This window comes from Gekko japonicus, unplaced genomic scaffold, assembly GCF_001447785.1.
Source record: "Gekko japonicus isolate JY-2015 unplaced genomic scaffold, Gekko_japonicus_V1.1 scaffold2623, whole genome shotgun sequence".
Classification (NCBI taxonomy): Eukaryota; Metazoa; Chordata; class Lepidosauria; order Squamata; family Gekkonidae; genus Gekko; species Gekko japonicus.
This window is the reverse complement of record NW_015162556.1, coordinates 64,532-84,513: the sequence shown is the minus strand read 5'-3', so window position 1 is coordinate 84,513 and position 19,982 is coordinate 64,532. Positions and strand designations below refer to the sequence as shown.

At 41.2% G+C, this 19,982-nt stretch overlaps 1 protein-coding gene across 1 annotated transcript in view; it reads right to left on the bottom strand.

Moving 5' to 3' along the window:
* Nucleotides 1-1,152: 1,152 nt before the first annotated feature.
* Nucleotides 1,153-19,982, bottom strand: part of RANBP9 (RAN binding protein 9) — a 60,392-nt gene continuing 41,562 nt past the window's right edge. Inside the window, exons 4-14 of the mRNA XM_015406361.1 lie at nt 18,714-18,881; nt 17,166-17,188; nt 15,555-15,739; nt 12,221-12,333; nt 10,898-11,006; nt 9,808-9,998; nt 6,511-6,658; nt 5,454-5,575; nt 3,599-3,750; nt 2,581-2,692; nt 1,153-2,228 (exon numbers count right to left, since the gene is read on the bottom strand). Of these exons, the coding sequence (XP_015261847.1) occupies nt 2,098-2,228; nt 2,581-2,692; nt 3,599-3,750; nt 5,454-5,575; nt 6,511-6,658; nt 9,808-9,998; nt 10,898-11,006; nt 12,221-12,333; nt 15,555-15,739; nt 17,166-17,188; nt 18,714-18,881 (1,454 nt within the window). The 3' untranslated portion in view covers nt 1,153-2,097. The remainder of the gene's footprint in view (nt 2,229-2,580; nt 2,693-3,598; nt 3,751-5,453; nt 5,576-6,510; nt 6,659-9,807; nt 9,999-10,897; nt 11,007-12,220; nt 12,334-15,554; nt 15,740-17,165; nt 17,189-18,713; nt 18,882-19,982) is intronic.

The following is a 19,982-nucleotide window of genomic DNA, read 5'->3' as shown; positions in this document are numbered from 1 at the left end:
AACTCCCAAGGCTTAACAGAGATATTGGTTTCTTATTTCATGTTGTTTTAAAAATAGCTTTCCTTGGTTTTGTTTTGCATTGTTTTTGTGCTGTTCTCTTGGCTCAGTTTAGAATTGCTTTGCATTTTCTCTGTTTCTAGAAGGGTTTTAATTTTTAAAGAATTTTTTGCTGGCAGGGGATTTTCCAAACTGTTAGTTTATAAAAGTTTATCTCTCCACATTCTTCTGGTTCCAGATGTTTGTCTGTAGTAGTAAAGATCCTTCTGCATTGTATTTTAGAGGGGAAGTATTTTTGCAGTGTTTTGTGGTGTTCTTGTTTGTTTTAAAAAAATTTAATTGTTGCAGTATGTTCTAAAACAAAACTCTGTTTAGGTTTTAATAACAGTTAATTGTTTTGGTATTTTCAAGAAACGAGGCTAGTTTGGCTTGGAATCTCTTGGTCCGACATTGCTTCTGTTGGCCTTCTTTGTTCTGTTTGCACTTGGGGGCTGTTCGCCAGTGGTTGCTCTTGTGTGTTTAGCTACTGGCTTCTTTCCATTTTTTCCTATGGGGGAAAAATTCAGACAAGTAGGATGGCTGGTGACACCTCATTCACGAGCCCACAGTATTGGACTCCTTGGTCCAATTCACTTTCATATTATTTCATAGTGTACTATTTATATGGGGTTATCCAGGTTTTAGATTCCCTGGCAGACTTGTTTACAGTGCTTTGTGTCAAACTAGGATCTGAGAGAACCAGATTCAGATCCTTAATCTGCCATGGAAGCTTGCTGGGCGACCTTGGACCACTGACATATTCTCAGTCTAATCTACCTCACAGGATTGTTGTGAGGATAAAATGGAGGACAGGAGAACCACACTTTAGGTGCCCACTGGGGAGAAAACTAACAAAGTAAACAACGGAATGTTGAAGTCCAGCATCCTGCTCTCCAACAAGGAATTCCTGCTACAGCACGTAGCTGTGTACTGTGTAAATAGAAATTTCTTATAACCACCCAGACTGTGTAAAGCTTGGTTCAAAGGTCAAGAAGTCTCACTTTCGTTGAGAGAACAAGATCCATACACCTGATCACAGCTTTGAACCATTTTCAACACAAGTAAATCAGGCCCAGTGAGGTGCAGCAATATGACTCTGTCCCAACACTTGCTGGCATTTCTTTATTATAGCACTGGTACCTCAAAAATGCTTGAGGCAACGCAAGTTTACCTGCTCACATCTAGAACACAGCACACGAGCAAAGAGGGACAGGCAGCCACCCTACCATATGTAGAAGTATTTAATGGCTGGTTAATTATGATATCACTACATTTTATTGCAATAGAGTACTTGTTTAAGCACTTTTTAAAATGCAGGGTGTACAAAGATTAAATTAAGACTGAAATTGACTAAATATTTGGTTTTTATATAAATAGGCCATAACCACACTTGTGTTGACATGTAATACTGTTATAATACAACAGTTAAACAGGTGAGTCTACGACATAAGTTGTCTGCAGTTAAACAGGAAACATAGTTGAAAAGACCATGTTAAAACAAAAACCACTAGGAAACAGGTTGAGATTGAAAGTAGCAACAAACATATTCACTCAGCTCCTGAGTATTTCAAGTTTTACAGTACACATTAAAAATATTTCTTCCCATCAATACTATACAGCCAAACTGTCAGGTACTTATGCATTTTGCAAATTACACTGATTGAGCTATGTAATAATGGGGTGGAAGTTGGCAAATTTTCCTGCTTGAAGTTTACATCACCCACATACTAACACATCCACAACATTTTCTATTTGCTCCATTTTTACCCCACCTTTCAGAAAGGTGAGACCTTTTTTGGTTTGTCTGGAAGATTTCTTTAAAGGGTTTATCAATCTGATGTTACCAATGATGTTTAACTCTGGTTAAAGATGGAAAATTCTCCTAACAGTAGATTAGAAAATCATTTGCGTCATGCTGTAAACTAGGAAGCAATGTAAAGCAACAGGCCTGTCCTTAGTACATAATTTTTAAAAAATCCAAACTCCAAATCTGCAGAGCTGGTCTACTTTCATGGTGAATATATGCCACATTATAAATCTCAGACAACTTCATATGCATAGCTAGTGTAGATAGTCTTCCACTGTGGCAAATGCACAGGATCCGATTCCTGACCGGGCCATCAGTCCTAGACACTGCGAAGCCTGTCCCATCGCAAGGGCAAGTGGAGGTTGCTTTGGTAGATTGTGTGTCTCTGGAAAAAACAGAAGAACAAAGGAAAACTTAGTACTGTTTTCTTGAAGCCTAAGATGTTAAAAGCAGCTCAACCCCAAACTTCACACCCATTATTTTTTAAGGTACAAAGATCACACAGTTAATGCTTCCAATTTTTCTTAATGCTGTCATCAGTTGCTTCAGTTAGTAGTTCTTCAACTATTTGTTTCTTATATTATATGCCAAGACTTGGTGCATGTTGACGTTCTTAAGATACTAGGAGTCCTGGTGTTAGAAGTTTCATCAGTACCAGCATTATCCCTCATGTCACTGTTTTTACATAGCCTATAATAGTGCTTTTAGCTTAGTTTACCTTAACCAAAGTGCCTTACCTAGTATTGCACTATTGAGAACTGAACAGACAGGTTCTCTCTGAATGGGGTCCAGTTGGTTTCCGACCGGACTGCACCAGGGATCTGAATATGCAAGTAAACTGAAGGCATCCTGTTGAGATATCCAGGCTTAATTTCATCCATAACAAAGTGTATAGAATTCTTCCACAAATAATTTCTGCACTGATTTTTCTTTTATTCAAATTGCTGTTACAACAGACTATAGTTATTTATGATTTGCCAGAGCACACAATTGCACATACCTCCTTATGGGTTTTTAAATTATTGAAAAGAATGTCAATTCTGGGTCATTTAAAAACAACAACAACAACAACCCTATACAGCATTTAATCAAATGTTCTTTCTTTCAGACAAGTATTTACTGGCATACACACACACACACACAGAGTAGGAGGTCAGGTTCATTAATCAAATGTTCACCAGCAGTGCATTAGAAGGAAGAGGAAGAGTTGGATTTATACCCCCTGCCCTTCACTCTGAGTCTCAGAGTGGTTTACCATCGCCTTCCCCTCCTCTCCCCATAACAGACACCCTGTGAGGAGGTGGGGCTGAGAGAGCTCTGAGAGAACTGCTCTGAGAGAACTGTGACTGGCCCAAGATACTGCATATATAGCCATTCATCTAGTGATATACTACAAGGTCTTTTGCATAGGGACAAACATTAAATTTTTCATTTTGCACAAAGCATATGGCACAACTGACACTAAGCTACCACCTCCAATTGGTAACACAAAGTCAATCTGATCATTTGTACTACTTGTTTCTTACTTACTACTACTACATTACAATTTTAAAGAAAGTGCTGCAGTTGCAAGACCACCTCACAAAAAAGTCAGCCTGAACAAAATGGCCAATGCTACTCTAATAATTGGTAATGTTCACATTTAGATTGTAAGTCATATTTTCTTATTCATTCAGTGTCTGGGAAAGGTATAAAGTGCCACCACACAACCTTCTATTTTTTATTTTTTTTTTAATGGCAAGGCATTTCACTTACTTTCAGCATTTTCTTATTGGCTGTGTTTTTGCCACATTCTCTTCTCAACTGCTCACTCATTGCTTGCAACTCTCTGCCAAAGTGAATCATTCTTTCAATAGCTGCTTGACTGCCTCCACACAGTTGACGTCTTAACTGACTGGAATCAACTTCTACAAGACAAACGAGGCAAAATTACTAATACAGCACGACGAGAACACACAGCACTTTGAGTACACACAAGTGATTCATTTAATTACTCAGAAGAATAACAGAGGTAGGAGTGATTCAGGGTTTGGTTTATCTGTTACACTTTACACAATAAAAATTAAGAAAAAGCAACACAGTTCTCATCAAGAATAGATAAAACCAAAGGAGCAGAGAACAGAGTACACATGACAAGCAAAAACACACCCCAAGTTTAAAATGCTTGGCAGAATAAAACAGTTTTACTACCTTTAAAAAAAAAAGGTGAAGGATACAGATCTAGGTTGCATTCAGATCACAATAAATCATAGCTTGTAATGTCTGAAAGCTGATGATACAAAGCACAAAACTGGCACAAAACTAGGGATTTAGCAAGCTTGCTGACCACCAGTGTTTCTTGTGCCAATCTTCACAGCTGCAGTATAGGGAGTATGTCCTCCCTGCTGGGAAAAGACACGAAGCATACAATCTAGGGTAATCATGTGTGGGAGAGTGACCAGAGTTTATAATTACATATGAATGTAGCGCTAGTAGCTTTCCATCAGGAAAGAGTTTCATAGAACAGGCTGCTACACAAAATGTATCCTCTCCCCACTCTGAATGGTGTAGAACCTGTAAGAAGTCTTAACAACAGGATCCAGTCATCCTCAGGAGAACAGAACTGTTTTATTGATAGACCAGGATTGCACGGAAAATACATGGCTGGGTGCCTGGACATTTAGGCCTATTTCTTGCATTCCCAATTCTTTATCTTCTATTCTAATAATCAAGTGAGGCCCCCATCTGCGGATACCTATATCCATGGATCACGGCCACACTAACAGAAAACAGATAGTTCTGCAAACTTAGGGGATGCCCCAGGTTTGCAGAAAGAGACCTTCAAGCAAACTTGCAGTGGGGGTTAAATTCCCCCAACTCACTAACACTGCCTGTGCTTGCACACAAAATGCAACTTTGTCGACTGGCCTTATCTGCCCCTGGAGCAGAGGTAGCAGATGCAGGGCAGACTGACAGTTGGAGGAGGATTTGCAGTAGTCACTGTCGCCATCACTTCAGCTAGGCACGTGGAGGCTGCAAGCAGAAGGGGAGAGAAAGGAGGCATCGGGGGCCACAGAAAAAGAGATGACAATGAGACTGAGTGTGCATGTGTGAGGTACCACTGAGAGACATAGAAAGAGCGACTGCAGGGATTGGAAGGGCAGATAATGAAAGGCTTATAGGCACTGGGGTGGGAGAACAAGAGAGAGAACACTGAGAGAGAAAGAAAGTGAGAGAAGGGGGAGGAAGCAAAAGCAGAGGGAATGGGACAGCCGCTCCTGCAAGTTCCTTGAGGGTTCCTGCTTGTTACAAACCAATTTTTGAAACTTCCCTCTGATTCAAATACAGCCAAAAAGCTCCCCACTAGCAGAAGAGGAAGGAGGTGGGCCACTCCTCCCTCCAGTGGTGCATTTTGTTTACAAGGATACATCAAACCCAAGCAGGGGGCTGCTGGAAGAAGACCTACTCTTTCTACAAGTTTTTCCTGTAGGATCCAGCTCTAAGGCTTTGCATGGCGTACTAATTTTGTACGACTTTTAAGGCAAAAATGCATTTGAGAGTTACAATTTCATTTGGGACCCTTTGCAAGTACAAAGTGATAGCAGCAACTTTTAAAAATGTAACTGCAAACCCATTTCTGTGTCACATTCTTCCATTTCATGATCATGTTTAGAACTGCCATTTAGGAAGCCATTGGATGATGTCTCTGTAACTCCATTGGAGTAGTGATCTGTTTCCATATCTACGTCGTTGCTGGTGAAAGACAAAAATGCATAATTAACTTTACAAATATTTCCAGTTGGTTGCAATTTTAAATTCAGGTGGGTGGCTGTGTTGGTCTGAAGCAACGGAACAAAGTTTGAGTCCAGTGGCACCTTTAAAACCAACAAAGTTTTATTCTGGGTATCGGCTTTTGTGTGCAGGCACATTTCTTCAGATATCTGAAGTAGTGTGCATGGACATGAAAGTTTATACCCAACTTTGCTTGTCTTAAAGATGCCACTGGACTCAAACTTCATTTTGTAATTTTAACATTTCACTTCTTTATGTTGCACCTTATGCCACACAACTGAACTGAACTGTAATTGATTCTACCCAATTCAGCCGAATCTGAATCAGTTTGAATTTTTTTTTTGCACACCCCTAGTTAAGATTCTTTTACTACTGAAATGAATAACAATTTCTAGATAATCCAGCAGCATGCAGTATGAAGCCTTCAAAATTGGTGGCTTCAAAGACCTAAAATCCCCATCATCAACATTTAAAATATTAACTGTCTAACTCTATATAGCATTCACCAGGGCTAGAAACCTGGACAATCACACTTTAGATTCATTTTACAGGAGTCCCTGTAATAGCCCCTGTAATACATAGGAAACAGGATATTTATTAACTGCTTTTTACGCATGGCTCTTGCCTGATTATGAAAATAGCCAATATTCTTACATACCAAAAAACTAGTACTCTGAGAGTGAACTACAGTGTCTCATTTTTTTCACTTCCAGACTCTCTCAGGTTCATGGCAGGTAACAATAATGTCTAATATAAGCAGCAGGGGGAATATTTACTCCTTTCTGACTACAGTCAGCAAATGTTGAAGCCATACAATTATTTTTCTAATGCAAAAGAAAAAAAACAAGCAGCAGTGAAGAACAGGTTTGGCATCAGATTGGATTGACTTCACTCACCTGGAGTAGTTGTTAATCTGCTGTGACCTTGTTACATTTATGTTATTAAGTTCTGGTACATTCAAACTGATGGGCTGATGTTTACTGTGACAGTAAGACTGATGTGCTTTGTTTGATATCATCCCATTACTGCAACTACTTTCAGAACCTAGAACAAAGAAGTTCAGATTGTTTTTTTAAAAAACCTGAGTTCAATCAAGAGTTCTTGCAAAAAGAGAATTAATGAAAAACACATCTTTCCTACTATTCCCTTTCTACACCAGTTTCTTACATAGTTGCTATGGAGAATTAGGAGAAAGATATGCCAGTTAACTCAGCAAGGAATGGGGAGGGGAGTAGACAAAAAAACAGGTTGCTTACCTGTAACTGATGATCATCCAGTGGTCATCTGTGCATTCACACCCATGGGATTCAGTGTGTATGCGCTGGATCGACTGGCATTGTAGCAAGCTCTTAACGGATTTTCATGCCCAGACCTCAGGCATGCGCAGGAACCCCACCACGCATGCCTAGAGGGGTGGGCGCGGACATCCCGCCAGTTCTTTCAAACCGCCGCTAATCAACCCCTATGAAAAATGTAGGAGGAGGAGGGCGGGTGGTGTGAATGCACAGATGACCACTCGAAGACAATCAGTTACAGGTAAGCAACCTGTTTATCTTCGACGTGGTCTCTGTGCTTCACACCCATGGGAGATTAGCGAGCAATGACCTACCTGGAGGAGGGTGCTGGCAGGTCCTTACTGCGTAGCCGAAGATAAGATGTGACGTCCAGAGGTCATTTCGGGGGGGAACGCGGGGGATTGCCATTCCCCCGGGTGAGGTGCGGGGGCGGGGCACACGACAAAGCCCCACCCTCTGCTTCCGGCCCTCATTCAGCCAGGAGGAGGCAGGAGAAGAGGGAGGGTAAGTTGCTTCCTCCCTGCCTCTCCCCACCCCTGCCTGCCTGGGGCCAGACCCCTGGTGACGTCCCATGTTGGTACTAGAGTTCTTTCGGACGTCTAAGGCGTAGTGCCTTATGAATGTGTTAGGTTGCAAGCGGCTCAAAAGGTTTCCGGGTGAGTTGGCGAAGGACATGGGGAAGGTCCCAGGGGACGACTGGAGTTTTGATGGGAGGGTAAAGGTGTGACAGTCCCTTCAAAAAACGTTTTGAAAACGGATGCGAGAACAGTGTGCATCCCTCAACTTGAACATGGTAGGCCGAAAGTGCGGCCAAATAAACCTCTAGCAAGGAGTGAGAAAGTCCCGAGTCAGCGAAACACAGAAAGAATTGAAAAACTTTCTCGAGACCTGTGGAAGAGGCTTGAGGGGCATCGTCACCCAAGGTGGAACAGAATTTCTGCCACTTGTATCGGTACGATCTTTGCGTAATGGGCTTTCTGGAATTTAGCAAAACGTTTGCTACGCGGGCGGAAAAGCTGTTGACACTACTCTCCAGGCTGTCAACTTCATTCATGGCATGTCGTGGTATAGGAGAGGGGACTCGGATAGGAACAGGAGGTCCTGTGCTGGAGGAAATTGGTGGTAGACCCCCGCTGACAAGTGAAGGATGGTCGAGAACCATGGTTGCCTCGGTCACCACAGGGTTATGAGGATGCAGTCCACTCTGTCGCTGATGATTTTGCAGACCACTCTCAGAAGCAGGGGTAGTGGGGGGAAGAGGTAGAGAAACCCTCTGGACCATGGATAGAGGAGACCATCCCCTAGAGACTGTGGGTCCCTGCCACCTCGGCTGCAAAACAGAGGACACTTTGTTCACTCTGGTGGCAAAAATATTGACTTGGGCAACTCCCCACCTGCGGAAGAGTGGAAGAAGGTAGGTTGGATTGATTTCCCACTCGTGGAGACTGAGTCCTGCTCGACTCAGGTTCATGTGTCCTGGGATGTGCATGGCAACTACGAAGACGTTGTGGGCGATGCAGAAGTCGCATAACTGGAGGGTGACGTTGCAAAGGCATAGGGAGACAGTACCCAGTTGCTTGTTCACATAACTGAGGGCAGTGGTGTTGTCCGTGAGGACCGTGACACATTTCCCTTTGATCTTGGGCAGAAAACTGGTGACAGCGAACTGTATTGCAAGCAATTCCAGTAAGTTTATGTGCCGCTTCCGTTTCTGAGCATCCCATTTGCCTCCGACACAAAGACCCATCATGTGGGCACCCCAGCCCGACAGGGAAGCGTCTGTGGTTAGGGTAATTTGGGGTGATGGAGGATGGAAGGGTGCTCCCTGGAACAAATTGGAAGGGACAGTCCACCCAAGTAAAGACTCTCGTACTCTGGAAGGTGGGATTAGGAGGGTGGTGTGTGTATCTTTCTTTGTATCGAAGTTGCGGATAAACCATAGTTGTAGGTGACGCATTTTTAATTTGGCAAAGACCAGGACCGATGTAGTAGCGGCCATAAGGCTGAGTAGCCTTTGAATTTGAAAGGCCGTCACTGAAGGCCGGGTACGGATGACAGTGGCTAGGTGTATAATGTCTGCCGCTCTGTTTTGTGGCAGGTAAGCAGTGCAATTGTTGGAATCCAGTAGCGCACTGATGTACTGTATTTTCTGGACCGGTTGCAGTTGAGACTTTTCTAGATTTACTTACCGACCCAAGTTTTCCAGGAGGACCAACGTCTTGTTGATGTTTGAGATTAGGGCATCTTTGGAGGATGCTACCAAGAGCCAATCGTCGATGTACGGGTAGATGGAGATGCCCATGAGACGGAGGAAGGCTGCCACAACAACCATAGTCTTTGTGAAGACTCGTGGTGCACTTGAGAGTCCGAATGGGAGGGCTGCATATTGGTAATGCTGTTGACCAATTGCAAAGCGTAGGTATTGGTGGTGGGACGGGTAGATGGTGAGGTGGAAGTAGGCGTCTTGGAGGTCGAGGGTGGCCATCCAGATGTTTTTCTGGAGGAGGAGCGGAAGCGGTGGTAGGTCACAAAGCAGTTTAGCGCTCGTAGGTCTAATATCAGTCGAACATCCCGCTTTGGAACGGTAAAATAATGGAAGTAAAATCCCTTGCCCAGTAGATGCAGTGGCACCGGCTCGATGGCTCCCTTCTGCAGAAGGACGGACACTTCTTCCAGGAAAGCTGGGGAAGGGTGTGTGGAGACGAAGACAAGAGTAATGGGGTTCTGGTGGGTTCTGGTGGAATTCTATAGATAGTTATTGCCAAGGAAACGGAAAAACCACGACCAAATTTTGCAGGACACCAACCAACATATAGCTAACAATGGAGAAGAAAAAGACCCTATAAAGACTGAGATGTCATACAGAAGTTGTTAATTTCTTCCACTTTACCAACTTACCAGAACAATGTGTGCTATTTCCTTTGCCTGTTGCTAAACTGTGAATATTCATTCCATGGCTTGGACTCATACTGGGACTACTGAACGATCGAGGACTAACAGGATAACTATCTTGAGATTTTGGGCTGTGCCCTCCTAGACATCTTACTTCACTGTCTGTACCGTTGACCATTTCTATGAACTGGCGCACCCTAGGACACATAAGAAAAGAGTTAGCGCCTATGGAGAATAAATCATTTTAAATTTCTTACTGAATGTTACAGATTATTAAACATCCTAATGTCATATATAATAGTATATAATGGGAGTACCTCCCTGCCACTAGAATGTCACTAGCTACAATAGAAGCACTTTACCATGCCTTTAAAAAAAAACACAACCTAATCCAGAAAATTCGGCCGGGGGGGGGGGGCAGAGTTAGAAAGGATCTAATACAAATCTGTATGATCTATTTGTGTATTCTGCATTAATTCTTGGGGGTGGGGGAGAATAGTTGATGTTTCCTTAACAAAAAATAGAGACTTGACACTGGTAGTCGGAGGAGATTGGATTTATACCCCACCCTTCACTACCCAAAGGTGTCTCAGAGCGGCTTACAAACTCCTTTCCCTTCCCCTCCCCACAACAAACACCCTGTGAGGTAGGTGGGGCTGAGAGAGCTCTGACAGAAACTGCTCTTTTCAAGAACACCTATGACAGAACTATGGCTTGCCCAAGGTCATCCAGAAGGTGCAAATGAAGGAGTAGGGATTCAAACCCGGTTCTCCCAGATTAGAGTCCGCGCACTTAACCACTACACCAAACCAGAGACCAGGTTTAAGCTGATACTGTCTTATCCTTCTATGTCTTCTCTACAGAAACATCGATTGGAAACTTTAAAAAAATAGCATTCTCAAGGTTAAGATACGTAGTCAACATCTTCCTTGATACAATTCACTGCACAAATACAACAATGCAATATTTCTAGACAATAAAGCAATTTGTTGTTATGGAAGCTTTAAAAGTCATGGCAACATAGATATACTCACTCTACAGTCCCCCTGATTAAACAGCTATTTATTAACAGACACATACTTCAGTTGAAACTCACTTCAAAGCAAATAAAAGATTAGGATTTCTTTCTAATAAACTTGGGTACAGTTGTTGTGTCGTTTCAATGGCTTCTCCCATTCTTCCAGCTAAAACCAGTTTCTGAATTCCTGTAAACAAAAACAAGAGACTATCATCTTAAAAACTGTACATCCTACCACATTTCAGTACATCTGTGTGTATTCAAATTCCAAGAAGGACTTAAGCATGTGGTTAATTTCCACTGAATCAATGGAATGTCAGTGAGTAGATTTTAGGGGCATAAATGGGTAGAAAACAAATGCAAAAGGATAGGATGTTCCTGGAAACATTGGGAAATGTTTTATGACTATCAGTATATTCTCTCTGTATTTTATATATACAGTTTTGCCTGCCAGAGTATACCAATAAACCTCTCATCTAAGGCAAAGACATATAGTAAGGTTCAAGCTTTAGTCAGCCCATTTGGTAGACTAAGCATATGAGGATAAAATTAAAGTGCACACAGTTTATTTGTAGGGTTGGAGGCTGGAGATCTCCCACTTTTACAGTTGATCTCCAAGTGATAAAGATCGATTCACCTGGAGAAAATGGCCACGTTGGAAGGTGGACTCTATGGTATTATACCCCATTGAAGTCCCTCCCCTGCCCAAACCCCACCCTCCTCAGGCTCCATCCCTAGAATCTCCAGGTATTCCCCAACCCAGAGCTGGCTACCCTACTTATTTTTAAACATTAAGTTCCACACTACTGTAGAAAACATGAGCAGGTGGCTTGGAAGCAGTTTTTGGATGAATGAGAGTTAACAAACTGAAACTTAATCCCAACAAATGGAAGTGCTACTGCTGGGGTGGGTCTCACCTAGGAACAGGGAATCTCCTTTTCTGGATGGAACTGCACTCCCTATAAACGAGCAGCTTGTAGCTTGGGGGTGGCTGCTATACCTGGGCCTCCCATTGGATAAGCAGGTGGCAACAGTGCCCGGGGCACCTTTTACCAGCTTTGGTTGGGCAGTAAAGATCATGCCGCTGTTGAGCATGTACTAGTAGTATCTACTGCAGTGTAGTCTGTCTGGAAGTGGCCATGAAGACTGTCTGGAAGCCACAGTTGGTGCAGAATGCTGCAGACAGAACACTGGCTGAAGTAGAGAAGCAAGCTGTGCCAAATTGCTTTGGCTGGCCCCACAGCCAGCCATGGCAGAGAGAGTAGCCTCATGGCAAACAATAGCAGCCCCACCAGAAAAAAAATTGATGAAATTTCACAGGGTCGTACAATGAGGCACATTTTTACATTTAAAATTCCCCTTGTATCTTCGTTCTTTGGAACACAGCATTGTGCAGCTTACTTTGCCTATTTTTAATGGAAGCTAGTTCTTCTAGTACTGTCTGATCCGTAGATCTTGCAAAGGCCTCCGCTGTTGCACAGTACCCATGATGTACCAAGTAAGATGAAACCATTCTGTATAGAGATTTTAAAAAATACAGATTAAAATATAGCACCGAAGCAGAATTTCAAAGTCTTCAAAATCATTTAATAAAGGGCTTAGGCGAGTTTACTTTGCAAAACAGGTGGAGATAATTTAATATGTGCTTGATCCTGATCGGATCTTGACAAAATCTTCCACTAACAGAAGGTACTTTCTTCAGAGGAATGAAATATTCTGCCTCCTGTCTCATTATAGCCCACTGGTGCCTGTGAATCAATGATCCTGCAGGACAGGAGACCCTTAGGAACAGCATGAAGGTTGGAAATACAAAGGTCATAAATAATAGGAATCAGTGAAAACTGCCCCATAGCAGAAAATTTAGTCAGGCCCCAGCCCTTAACTTACACAAATATTTCACTGTGAATGAAATGAATCCACATAAAATGTTATGGGATTGGATCAAATGGTTCTCTTTCACTAAGCAGGAAAGCCTTCCTCCAGGTGAAGTCCTCCAATGGAAAGGAACCAATGGATCCAACACTGACTTTTATATTTTGTCGAGGCAACCAGTTTTGTTATTAGACTACATATGTTTCACATTACAAGGAGATTAGTTTACAAAATATGGAACATAATATGAAACAAAAGCTGCACTTTTCCACATTAGTCAGTCCAAGCTGGCCAATACAGACACAAGTACCATAATATAGATCTTGTAAACTGAATACATCTGATAGTTACTTTCCTGTCTACATTTGGGACAAAAGCTACTCTAACTACAAGAAGCCACTGTTTAACAAAACAAAAATTAATTAAGTTATATAAGAGAGATTCTCTACATTCCTCATATGAACAGAACTGCATTGTTTTATATGTAAAAATCACTAACTTTATTTCACACATAGGTTGAAAAAGTAGTGAAAGTAAAAGTGCACGTAGTAAGTTGGCCTTCTCCAGAAAGTGATAGCAAATTTTAATAGGGGTTGTAGGGTGACTTTGGTTGGCACAAATGTGTATCTACTGAACATGAGGTTGGATCCTATGACCCCTTTAGCTACATTAGATCCTACAACGTTTTTCTGCCAAGTCCTGCTTTAAAGAAGAAAGACTTCCTCCAACAGAAAAAGACTTTTTTCTGATGAAGAAAAAGTTTTCATTTTGGAAGTCTCTCTGTCTTCTTTTGGAAGAAGGCTTGGTGGAAGTGAATTATATGATCCAGCCCCATGGTATGTAAATGTAGCTAGACAATTTGATTTGAGTAAGCATTTATTTATTCTTCTTCTTCTTTTTTGTAAAAGGAAACATTTATTTTGGAAAAATCAAAGAGAAAAAATATCAAGAGAGGTGACATTAATATCTGTATTCTTACTTATTCTTTAAATTTCTTTGGGGGGGAAAGAAAATTATCTAGTGGGCTATTATTTAGAACAAAAGTAATCAGTCAGTTTATGACATGCAGTCATCTGCTGCCACCTTTCAGTATGACTGCCAGATTAAAATTTCACAAACAACTGGAATAATCTGTAACAAGAGACATCCATTATGTTCTACAGAACTGTCACATTTTGGAGTTAGGGACAAAAAAAAAATTGGCAAGTTATTTGGTAAGTCTGCTTTTAGCTTTGCTATCATAATACAGTGCTGTAGAGAACATACATGATCAGCATTCTCCAGTAAAGACAAAAAAGAGCAATTGTTTAAAATAAGCATAGGTTTCATTCCAAAGTCCATAAAAATATTTTGCAATAAATAGAACAGAATGGCACATCAACCAAAATGAAAGGATTTCCCTCTGAGTTTTTAAATTAAAAACTTGCTGATCATAGCCAAAACTACTGTCAAAGAAAACAAAAAGCTCTATTCATAAATTAATGCTTAGTGATAACACAGTTAGGACATGGGCTGTTTCCATTTGACTGTACTCCAAACATTGCTTTTTAGAAGAGGAAGATCCTTGCTACTGTTGTGACAAACATCATCTTTGTGTGTAGGTTCGTCCTCATATACACACATGCAATGCTTGGACATGCCGGAGCGCATTATGGTCCTGTATCAGGTCCAGCTTTATCATGAAGCAACATGATGCAGTTGCTTAAGGCAGCACAATTTGGGGTGGAGTTGGGATCATTTTCCTGCCTCCCAAATTCCTATCTCCATGTTATTTTAATAATAAACTTCAACCAAGGGGAAGTACAGCATCATCAGGACTTTTTAGTTTGCATTAAAAGTGCCTAGGGCCAGCACTAAACCTAGGCTATGAATGCAGCTTCCTTCTGTAAGTGTTACTTCAAAATGTTTAGGATCCATTTATAATTAGGTGGCCCCTAGACAGCTACTCTGACCCAGTTCTGCTGCAGTAGCAACAGACAGAAGGAACATTCCTTCACCTGTGCCACCTTGCTATCTACACATCTGCTATTGAGAAACTGCAAGAATGAAGAAAGGATAAAGTCTCCAATGCTATAAGGAAGAAAAACAGTCCAGCAACACAGTAGAGAGTCTCAATTATTTGTCAGATCTGGAACGATGAGCAATAGCCTGCTGGAATATTTAGGTGTTAAGAGTTCAAATAAGAGGTGCAGTGCGGGGCTGAAGCAGCAGGGCTCTGTGCACCTAAAAGGAACTTTGGGAAGACTGACAAGCTACAGAAAGCAAGAGATAGAAAGAAGCCAAAATAAAGGGGGAGGAGCTTGATTTGTCATTTGAAGCTAGTCTTGAATTTGCCAAGACATGCAAATGGAAGTTCACATTTCATTTAATCACTCTGAGATTCAGAATAGTTAACACAAGAAGGAAGGTTTGGTTTTAGCAGCAGTGTACACAGAAAACAGGAAATGTCTACAATAAGAAGGTATTTTTTCCTTCATACAATGGAACATAAAGATGTGTCATCATGCCATTTCAGGCAAACAGCTCTCTCCAAGTAAATATCTGCAATCCCCTTAGTATTTTCAATATTTCTGAAAGCAATGAGCTCAATAGTAAAGAATGAATTTCAATAAATGTCATATATTTAGTTGCTCGGCTTTTTTTTTTTAATTTATAAAGCTAAGTCGACTTATCTGAAGCAAAAATGCAACCAAGGCATGTTTAAGTAGATTGGTGCTATTGGGTAGCACAGACATTCCTATGAAGGAGCTAGAGTGAAGAAAATAAAATCCTTACATCCTAGGCACTGCTAAAATAGTGCCCAGGAATTTTAAAGTGGCACTTCAAACTTAAAAGCATTCATTTATTCTTTTCAAATCCTTACTTTTGGATCATTGTCTGCCATTCGCCTTCCCGGTCTCCTATAGGAAATCTGTCAATCTGAGCTTGAATTTTGGTTCTCCATTCTCGCATATAGTCTTCAATATCAAACACAAATGGATGCTGCCCAAAATTTGCATCCACCACTTCTCCTGGAGTTTGAAGTCCTACTGTTGGGTAAAGGTTTGGCTGCAAGAAATCGCTGTGATTAATAGTCTGTCTCATTTTTCAATTTTTTCCCCAAATCTGCATTCAGGCAACAATTACTGAAGGTGAAAAGCAAACATTCTGCAAGCTCTACACATAAACAAATCAAATTTAAGCATCAGTGTGGGGGAAAAAAAGGTTCTAGAATTCTCAGGTCATATATGGAACAATAGATACAAGGTTATATGTTATCACTATACTTCACAAAGGCACACTCTCTTCAGATTAAACATGTGCTTTTCAATATGTTTTCAAGTAAGTGTATGAAGGGATAAAACATTCAACTTAGATGTCCAAGGTTTTGGATCTGAGCCCTAGCAAGTCACTTTAAACAGTCCTCATGTAACAGGACTGCAAAAGACCACTGTAGTAGGCTTTGGGAAAGCATTGCCAGTGAGAACTGGGCTAAACAGAGTTATGGTTTAATAGTATGGCAGTGTCATGTTTTGTTCAAAGATCAAGTACCCTCAAGGACTCAGTAATCCTTAGTTCAGCCACCACCTTGTTGACTAATATAAACTATCTAGAGCAATACTTTAATTATCAGGAACATGGGGAAGGGCTGTAGCTTAGTCATAGAGCATCTCTGTGTATAACAAACCATAAAGCCAAAAGAAACTCACAATGGAACTTGAGAGTTCTTGAGATACATAATCTAAATACTGTAGCTTCAAAATTTATAAATGCGAACAAGTACTATAGTACCAAACAGGAGGGGGAAAAGTCACTCTTTCCTAGCTGTCTTGTCAGAAATCAGAAGATTTTTTTGTAATCTACCATGAGCATGCTGTATGGAGAAACACACAGAAATTATCCAAACAAATACCCAAAATGTTAAGAAAAATGCTTCCATCGTTAAGATAGTAGCAACAGCAAAACAGCGTTATAGCAACCCCATTGGAATGCCTGGAGTGTTGTGTTATAGCACTACAGCGCTCTAAAGCGAATGTTTTTTAAAAAGCCGGAAATCGCCCACGTGGGCGAAAAATGGCAGGGAAAAGCAGTGCAGTCTGAAATGGCAAACCACTTCAGATCCAGCTGTTTACCGATAGGAGAAAGCCATATGTGAAATGGCAGCCCTATACCGGTTTACTCCATGACAAATCAAAAACGGCTTCAAACCAGCTTTAAAAGGGTAATGTGAAATTCCTCTTTGTGTACACAGTAGCCAGCTTTTGCCCCAATCTGGATGGCCCAGGCTAGCCCGATCTCAGAAGCTGGATGGGAGACCTCAAAGGAAGTCAAGTTGTACATAGTCTGTTGCCTTGAAAACCTACAGGGTTGCCATAAGTTGGCTGCGACTTGACAAAACTTTCCACCACCAATCTGGAAAAAAGTTTAACTTGAAGAATAAGGTTATATTTTACAGAGAAATGTTATTGCTTCCTATATGAATTATATATCTTACCGGCAAATCTGTGAAAGCAATACCTGTAATTAAAAGACATGAATTAAAATTTGTGATGTCATTTGCATTTACAGTCAATGCAAACCATATTTTAGAGACCTTATAGTCAATAATGGACCAATAAGTAATGTTTATGGTTTAGATATTTCATTTGATGGTTTATATTTTTCACACTACCTAAACATTATACAGGCAAGGTAGTCAGAAGCTACCTCCGACATTAAGCTGCAGGCATTCAGGGAACAGACAGCAAAAATGTGAGGGAGGAGAAGGTAACTGGAAGGAAAAGGGGAGCAAAAACAGTGACTGGGAGACAACAAACGGGGGAGGAATACTGACAGGGCAACAGGTGACAGATGGGATTCTCGTTGGTTCCCTTCTTGTATTGTCCAATGCTCAAATTCGTTTTAAACTGAAAAGAATGCAAGTGTGCCTTTCATCTCTGAAGCAACATTTGTGTTACCTTGCACTCTGGCACAAGAACCAACATGCAAAGTGATTCACAACTTATCCTTGCTTTATATGTGTTCTCAAATAGTTGATGAAGACAATTTTCCTTAGGATGAAGGCTAAAATTCAATGGACGCAGAAAGTACACTGAACTAACAGAAGTATTCTACACAAGCAGACAGAAGGACAGGGAGTGCCTGGAATGCAGTCCGTTTAAGACTTTTTAAAAAAGTAATCCTTGACTCAGAATACTCTGTTAACTAACATGCAACGCCAAACAATTCAATGAATCAGAAACTGAGTTTCAGTGCCTGGTTGAGGTAACCAAGGTAACAACATACATATTCGTATTTTACTTTAAAATATCCATTTTGTGTCACTTGAATAACTAAAGCAGAGATCCCCACTGCCACCTTTCATGGTGCCTGCTAAGAGTTTTTAGAAAGCGGGTGGGGCTTTTACCCAACTCGGCATCTTTTAAAATGTTGCTTTGGCAAAGTAAACTGAGGCAGCCATCGTATAGCTGACTCCACCTTCTACAGCAGCCACTCTGTGACTGTGCCTACCACATGCTGTGTCAAAATTCCAAAGGTGCCCCCACAGGCTCAAAAAGTCTGGGGAGACCTGAACTAAAGTGTCAATGTATTCCAGTAATTAATATATAAATTTAGCTCCCCATTTCCCCAGAAAAATAAAATAAACCAGGGATCCTAAACGGTCATCTGTCCAAAATTACTTTTGTTTTGGGAACTGCCAACCCCCCCCCCCGGGGGGGGGACTGTTCCGAATTACTGGATTATAGATAACCATAGAATAACTTGCTAAACGAAGCTTTAAAAGGAAAAAAACCCAGATTCAACACTAAATGAACAATTTTGTATACTGGCCTCACAAAATTTGATTCACAGTCTCCCAGTGCAAAATGAGCGCCTCTGATGTGAAGGCCTTGTTGCACTTCTCTCCTCTCCTCGGCTAGGAACTAAATTCATACCAATATGTCGTTACCCAAAAAACTCAAACAAACCCTGAGGTCAATCTTAGAAAATGCTATCACATTTTATTATTCACAGAATTCAATTATTACTGATTTGTTTGTACCCAAACTATGTCCATTCTTGGTGTAGAAGCAGGTATTGTTGATAAGGTTTACACAACAACCAATGACATCACCAGTAGTAAACGTTGGGCCATAGGGTTGTCCAGTGCCAGAAGAACAAAACGAGTGTCCATCATCTCCATGATAGCCATATGAATGTTTATCCCAACCTAAACACAAACATTAGATATTATACGGAACTTTACCATATCATTATGGTAAAGAAATAAATACAATAGGTTGAATCCTGCAAACTGACAGAATAAGACGCTCTTGGAAATGGATTTTTCCTCAGCACCTACCCATGACTCCCCAAAAGGCATTGCCAGAGGGAGGAGGACACCAAAGACAAAACAAACAAACCCCAACAACCAAGGGGGCAGAGAGGTGCTACACTGGGGAAGAGGGGGATGGATCAGGCAATATCATTCCTATTCCTTCAGCAAGAAGTTGGTGCTGTTTTTGTTTGGTTTGGGGTTTCTTTGCTGCAAGAGGTGGAAGTAAGTGGGAGATTTGTGGTGGAAGTAAGTGGGAGATTTCATGTGATTCTCCACCCTCATTACAGGATGCCATTCAATATGGCTTTTTTGCCCATGGGGGTACCCCTTGGCAGTGCCTGTGCGGGGCACTCAAAGTCATGGAGCTGTTTGATAACATGCTACTGAGAAGTTCAGTGTTTACCATGCTCTAAAGTTTAACTTGATACTCAAATATTCTGTTATGAGATAGTATGAGATTGTTTTGGTCCAAATATCACGTTTCCCCCTTCTTTGCTTAAAATTTGTATTTTCTATATTTATTATTTCCTATCTTCTGCAGCCACCATTTTGTGGATGCGTCCAAAAGGCTGGGGATCCCTGTGCTACTGTTTAAAAGCAGCCAGCACACAAAAGTGAATGTGTTATTGTGGTTAGAGTTTCAGACTAGGATCTGGGAGACTTAAATCACTATTTTGCCATGAAAGCTCACTGGGTGACCTTTGACTAGTCATATACGCTCAGACTAACCTACCTCACAGGTTTGTTGTGAGGATAAAAGGGAGAAGGGAAGAATTCCCCATTGTGGAAAAAGGCAGGGTATAAATGAATAAATATAACACAAGAAGGAAGGGCAGATAAAAGGTAGGTTTGCTTGGTAGATGGAAAGTAGAGAAGGAAGCAAGGAAAGGCAAGGATCTGGGAGCTGCCAGGAGAAGGGAAAGAAAAAACAGTGTGTGGAGGGGGAGAGAAGAGAAATTGACATGCCCTCTGTAAGTCTGGAAGGTTCCTGCT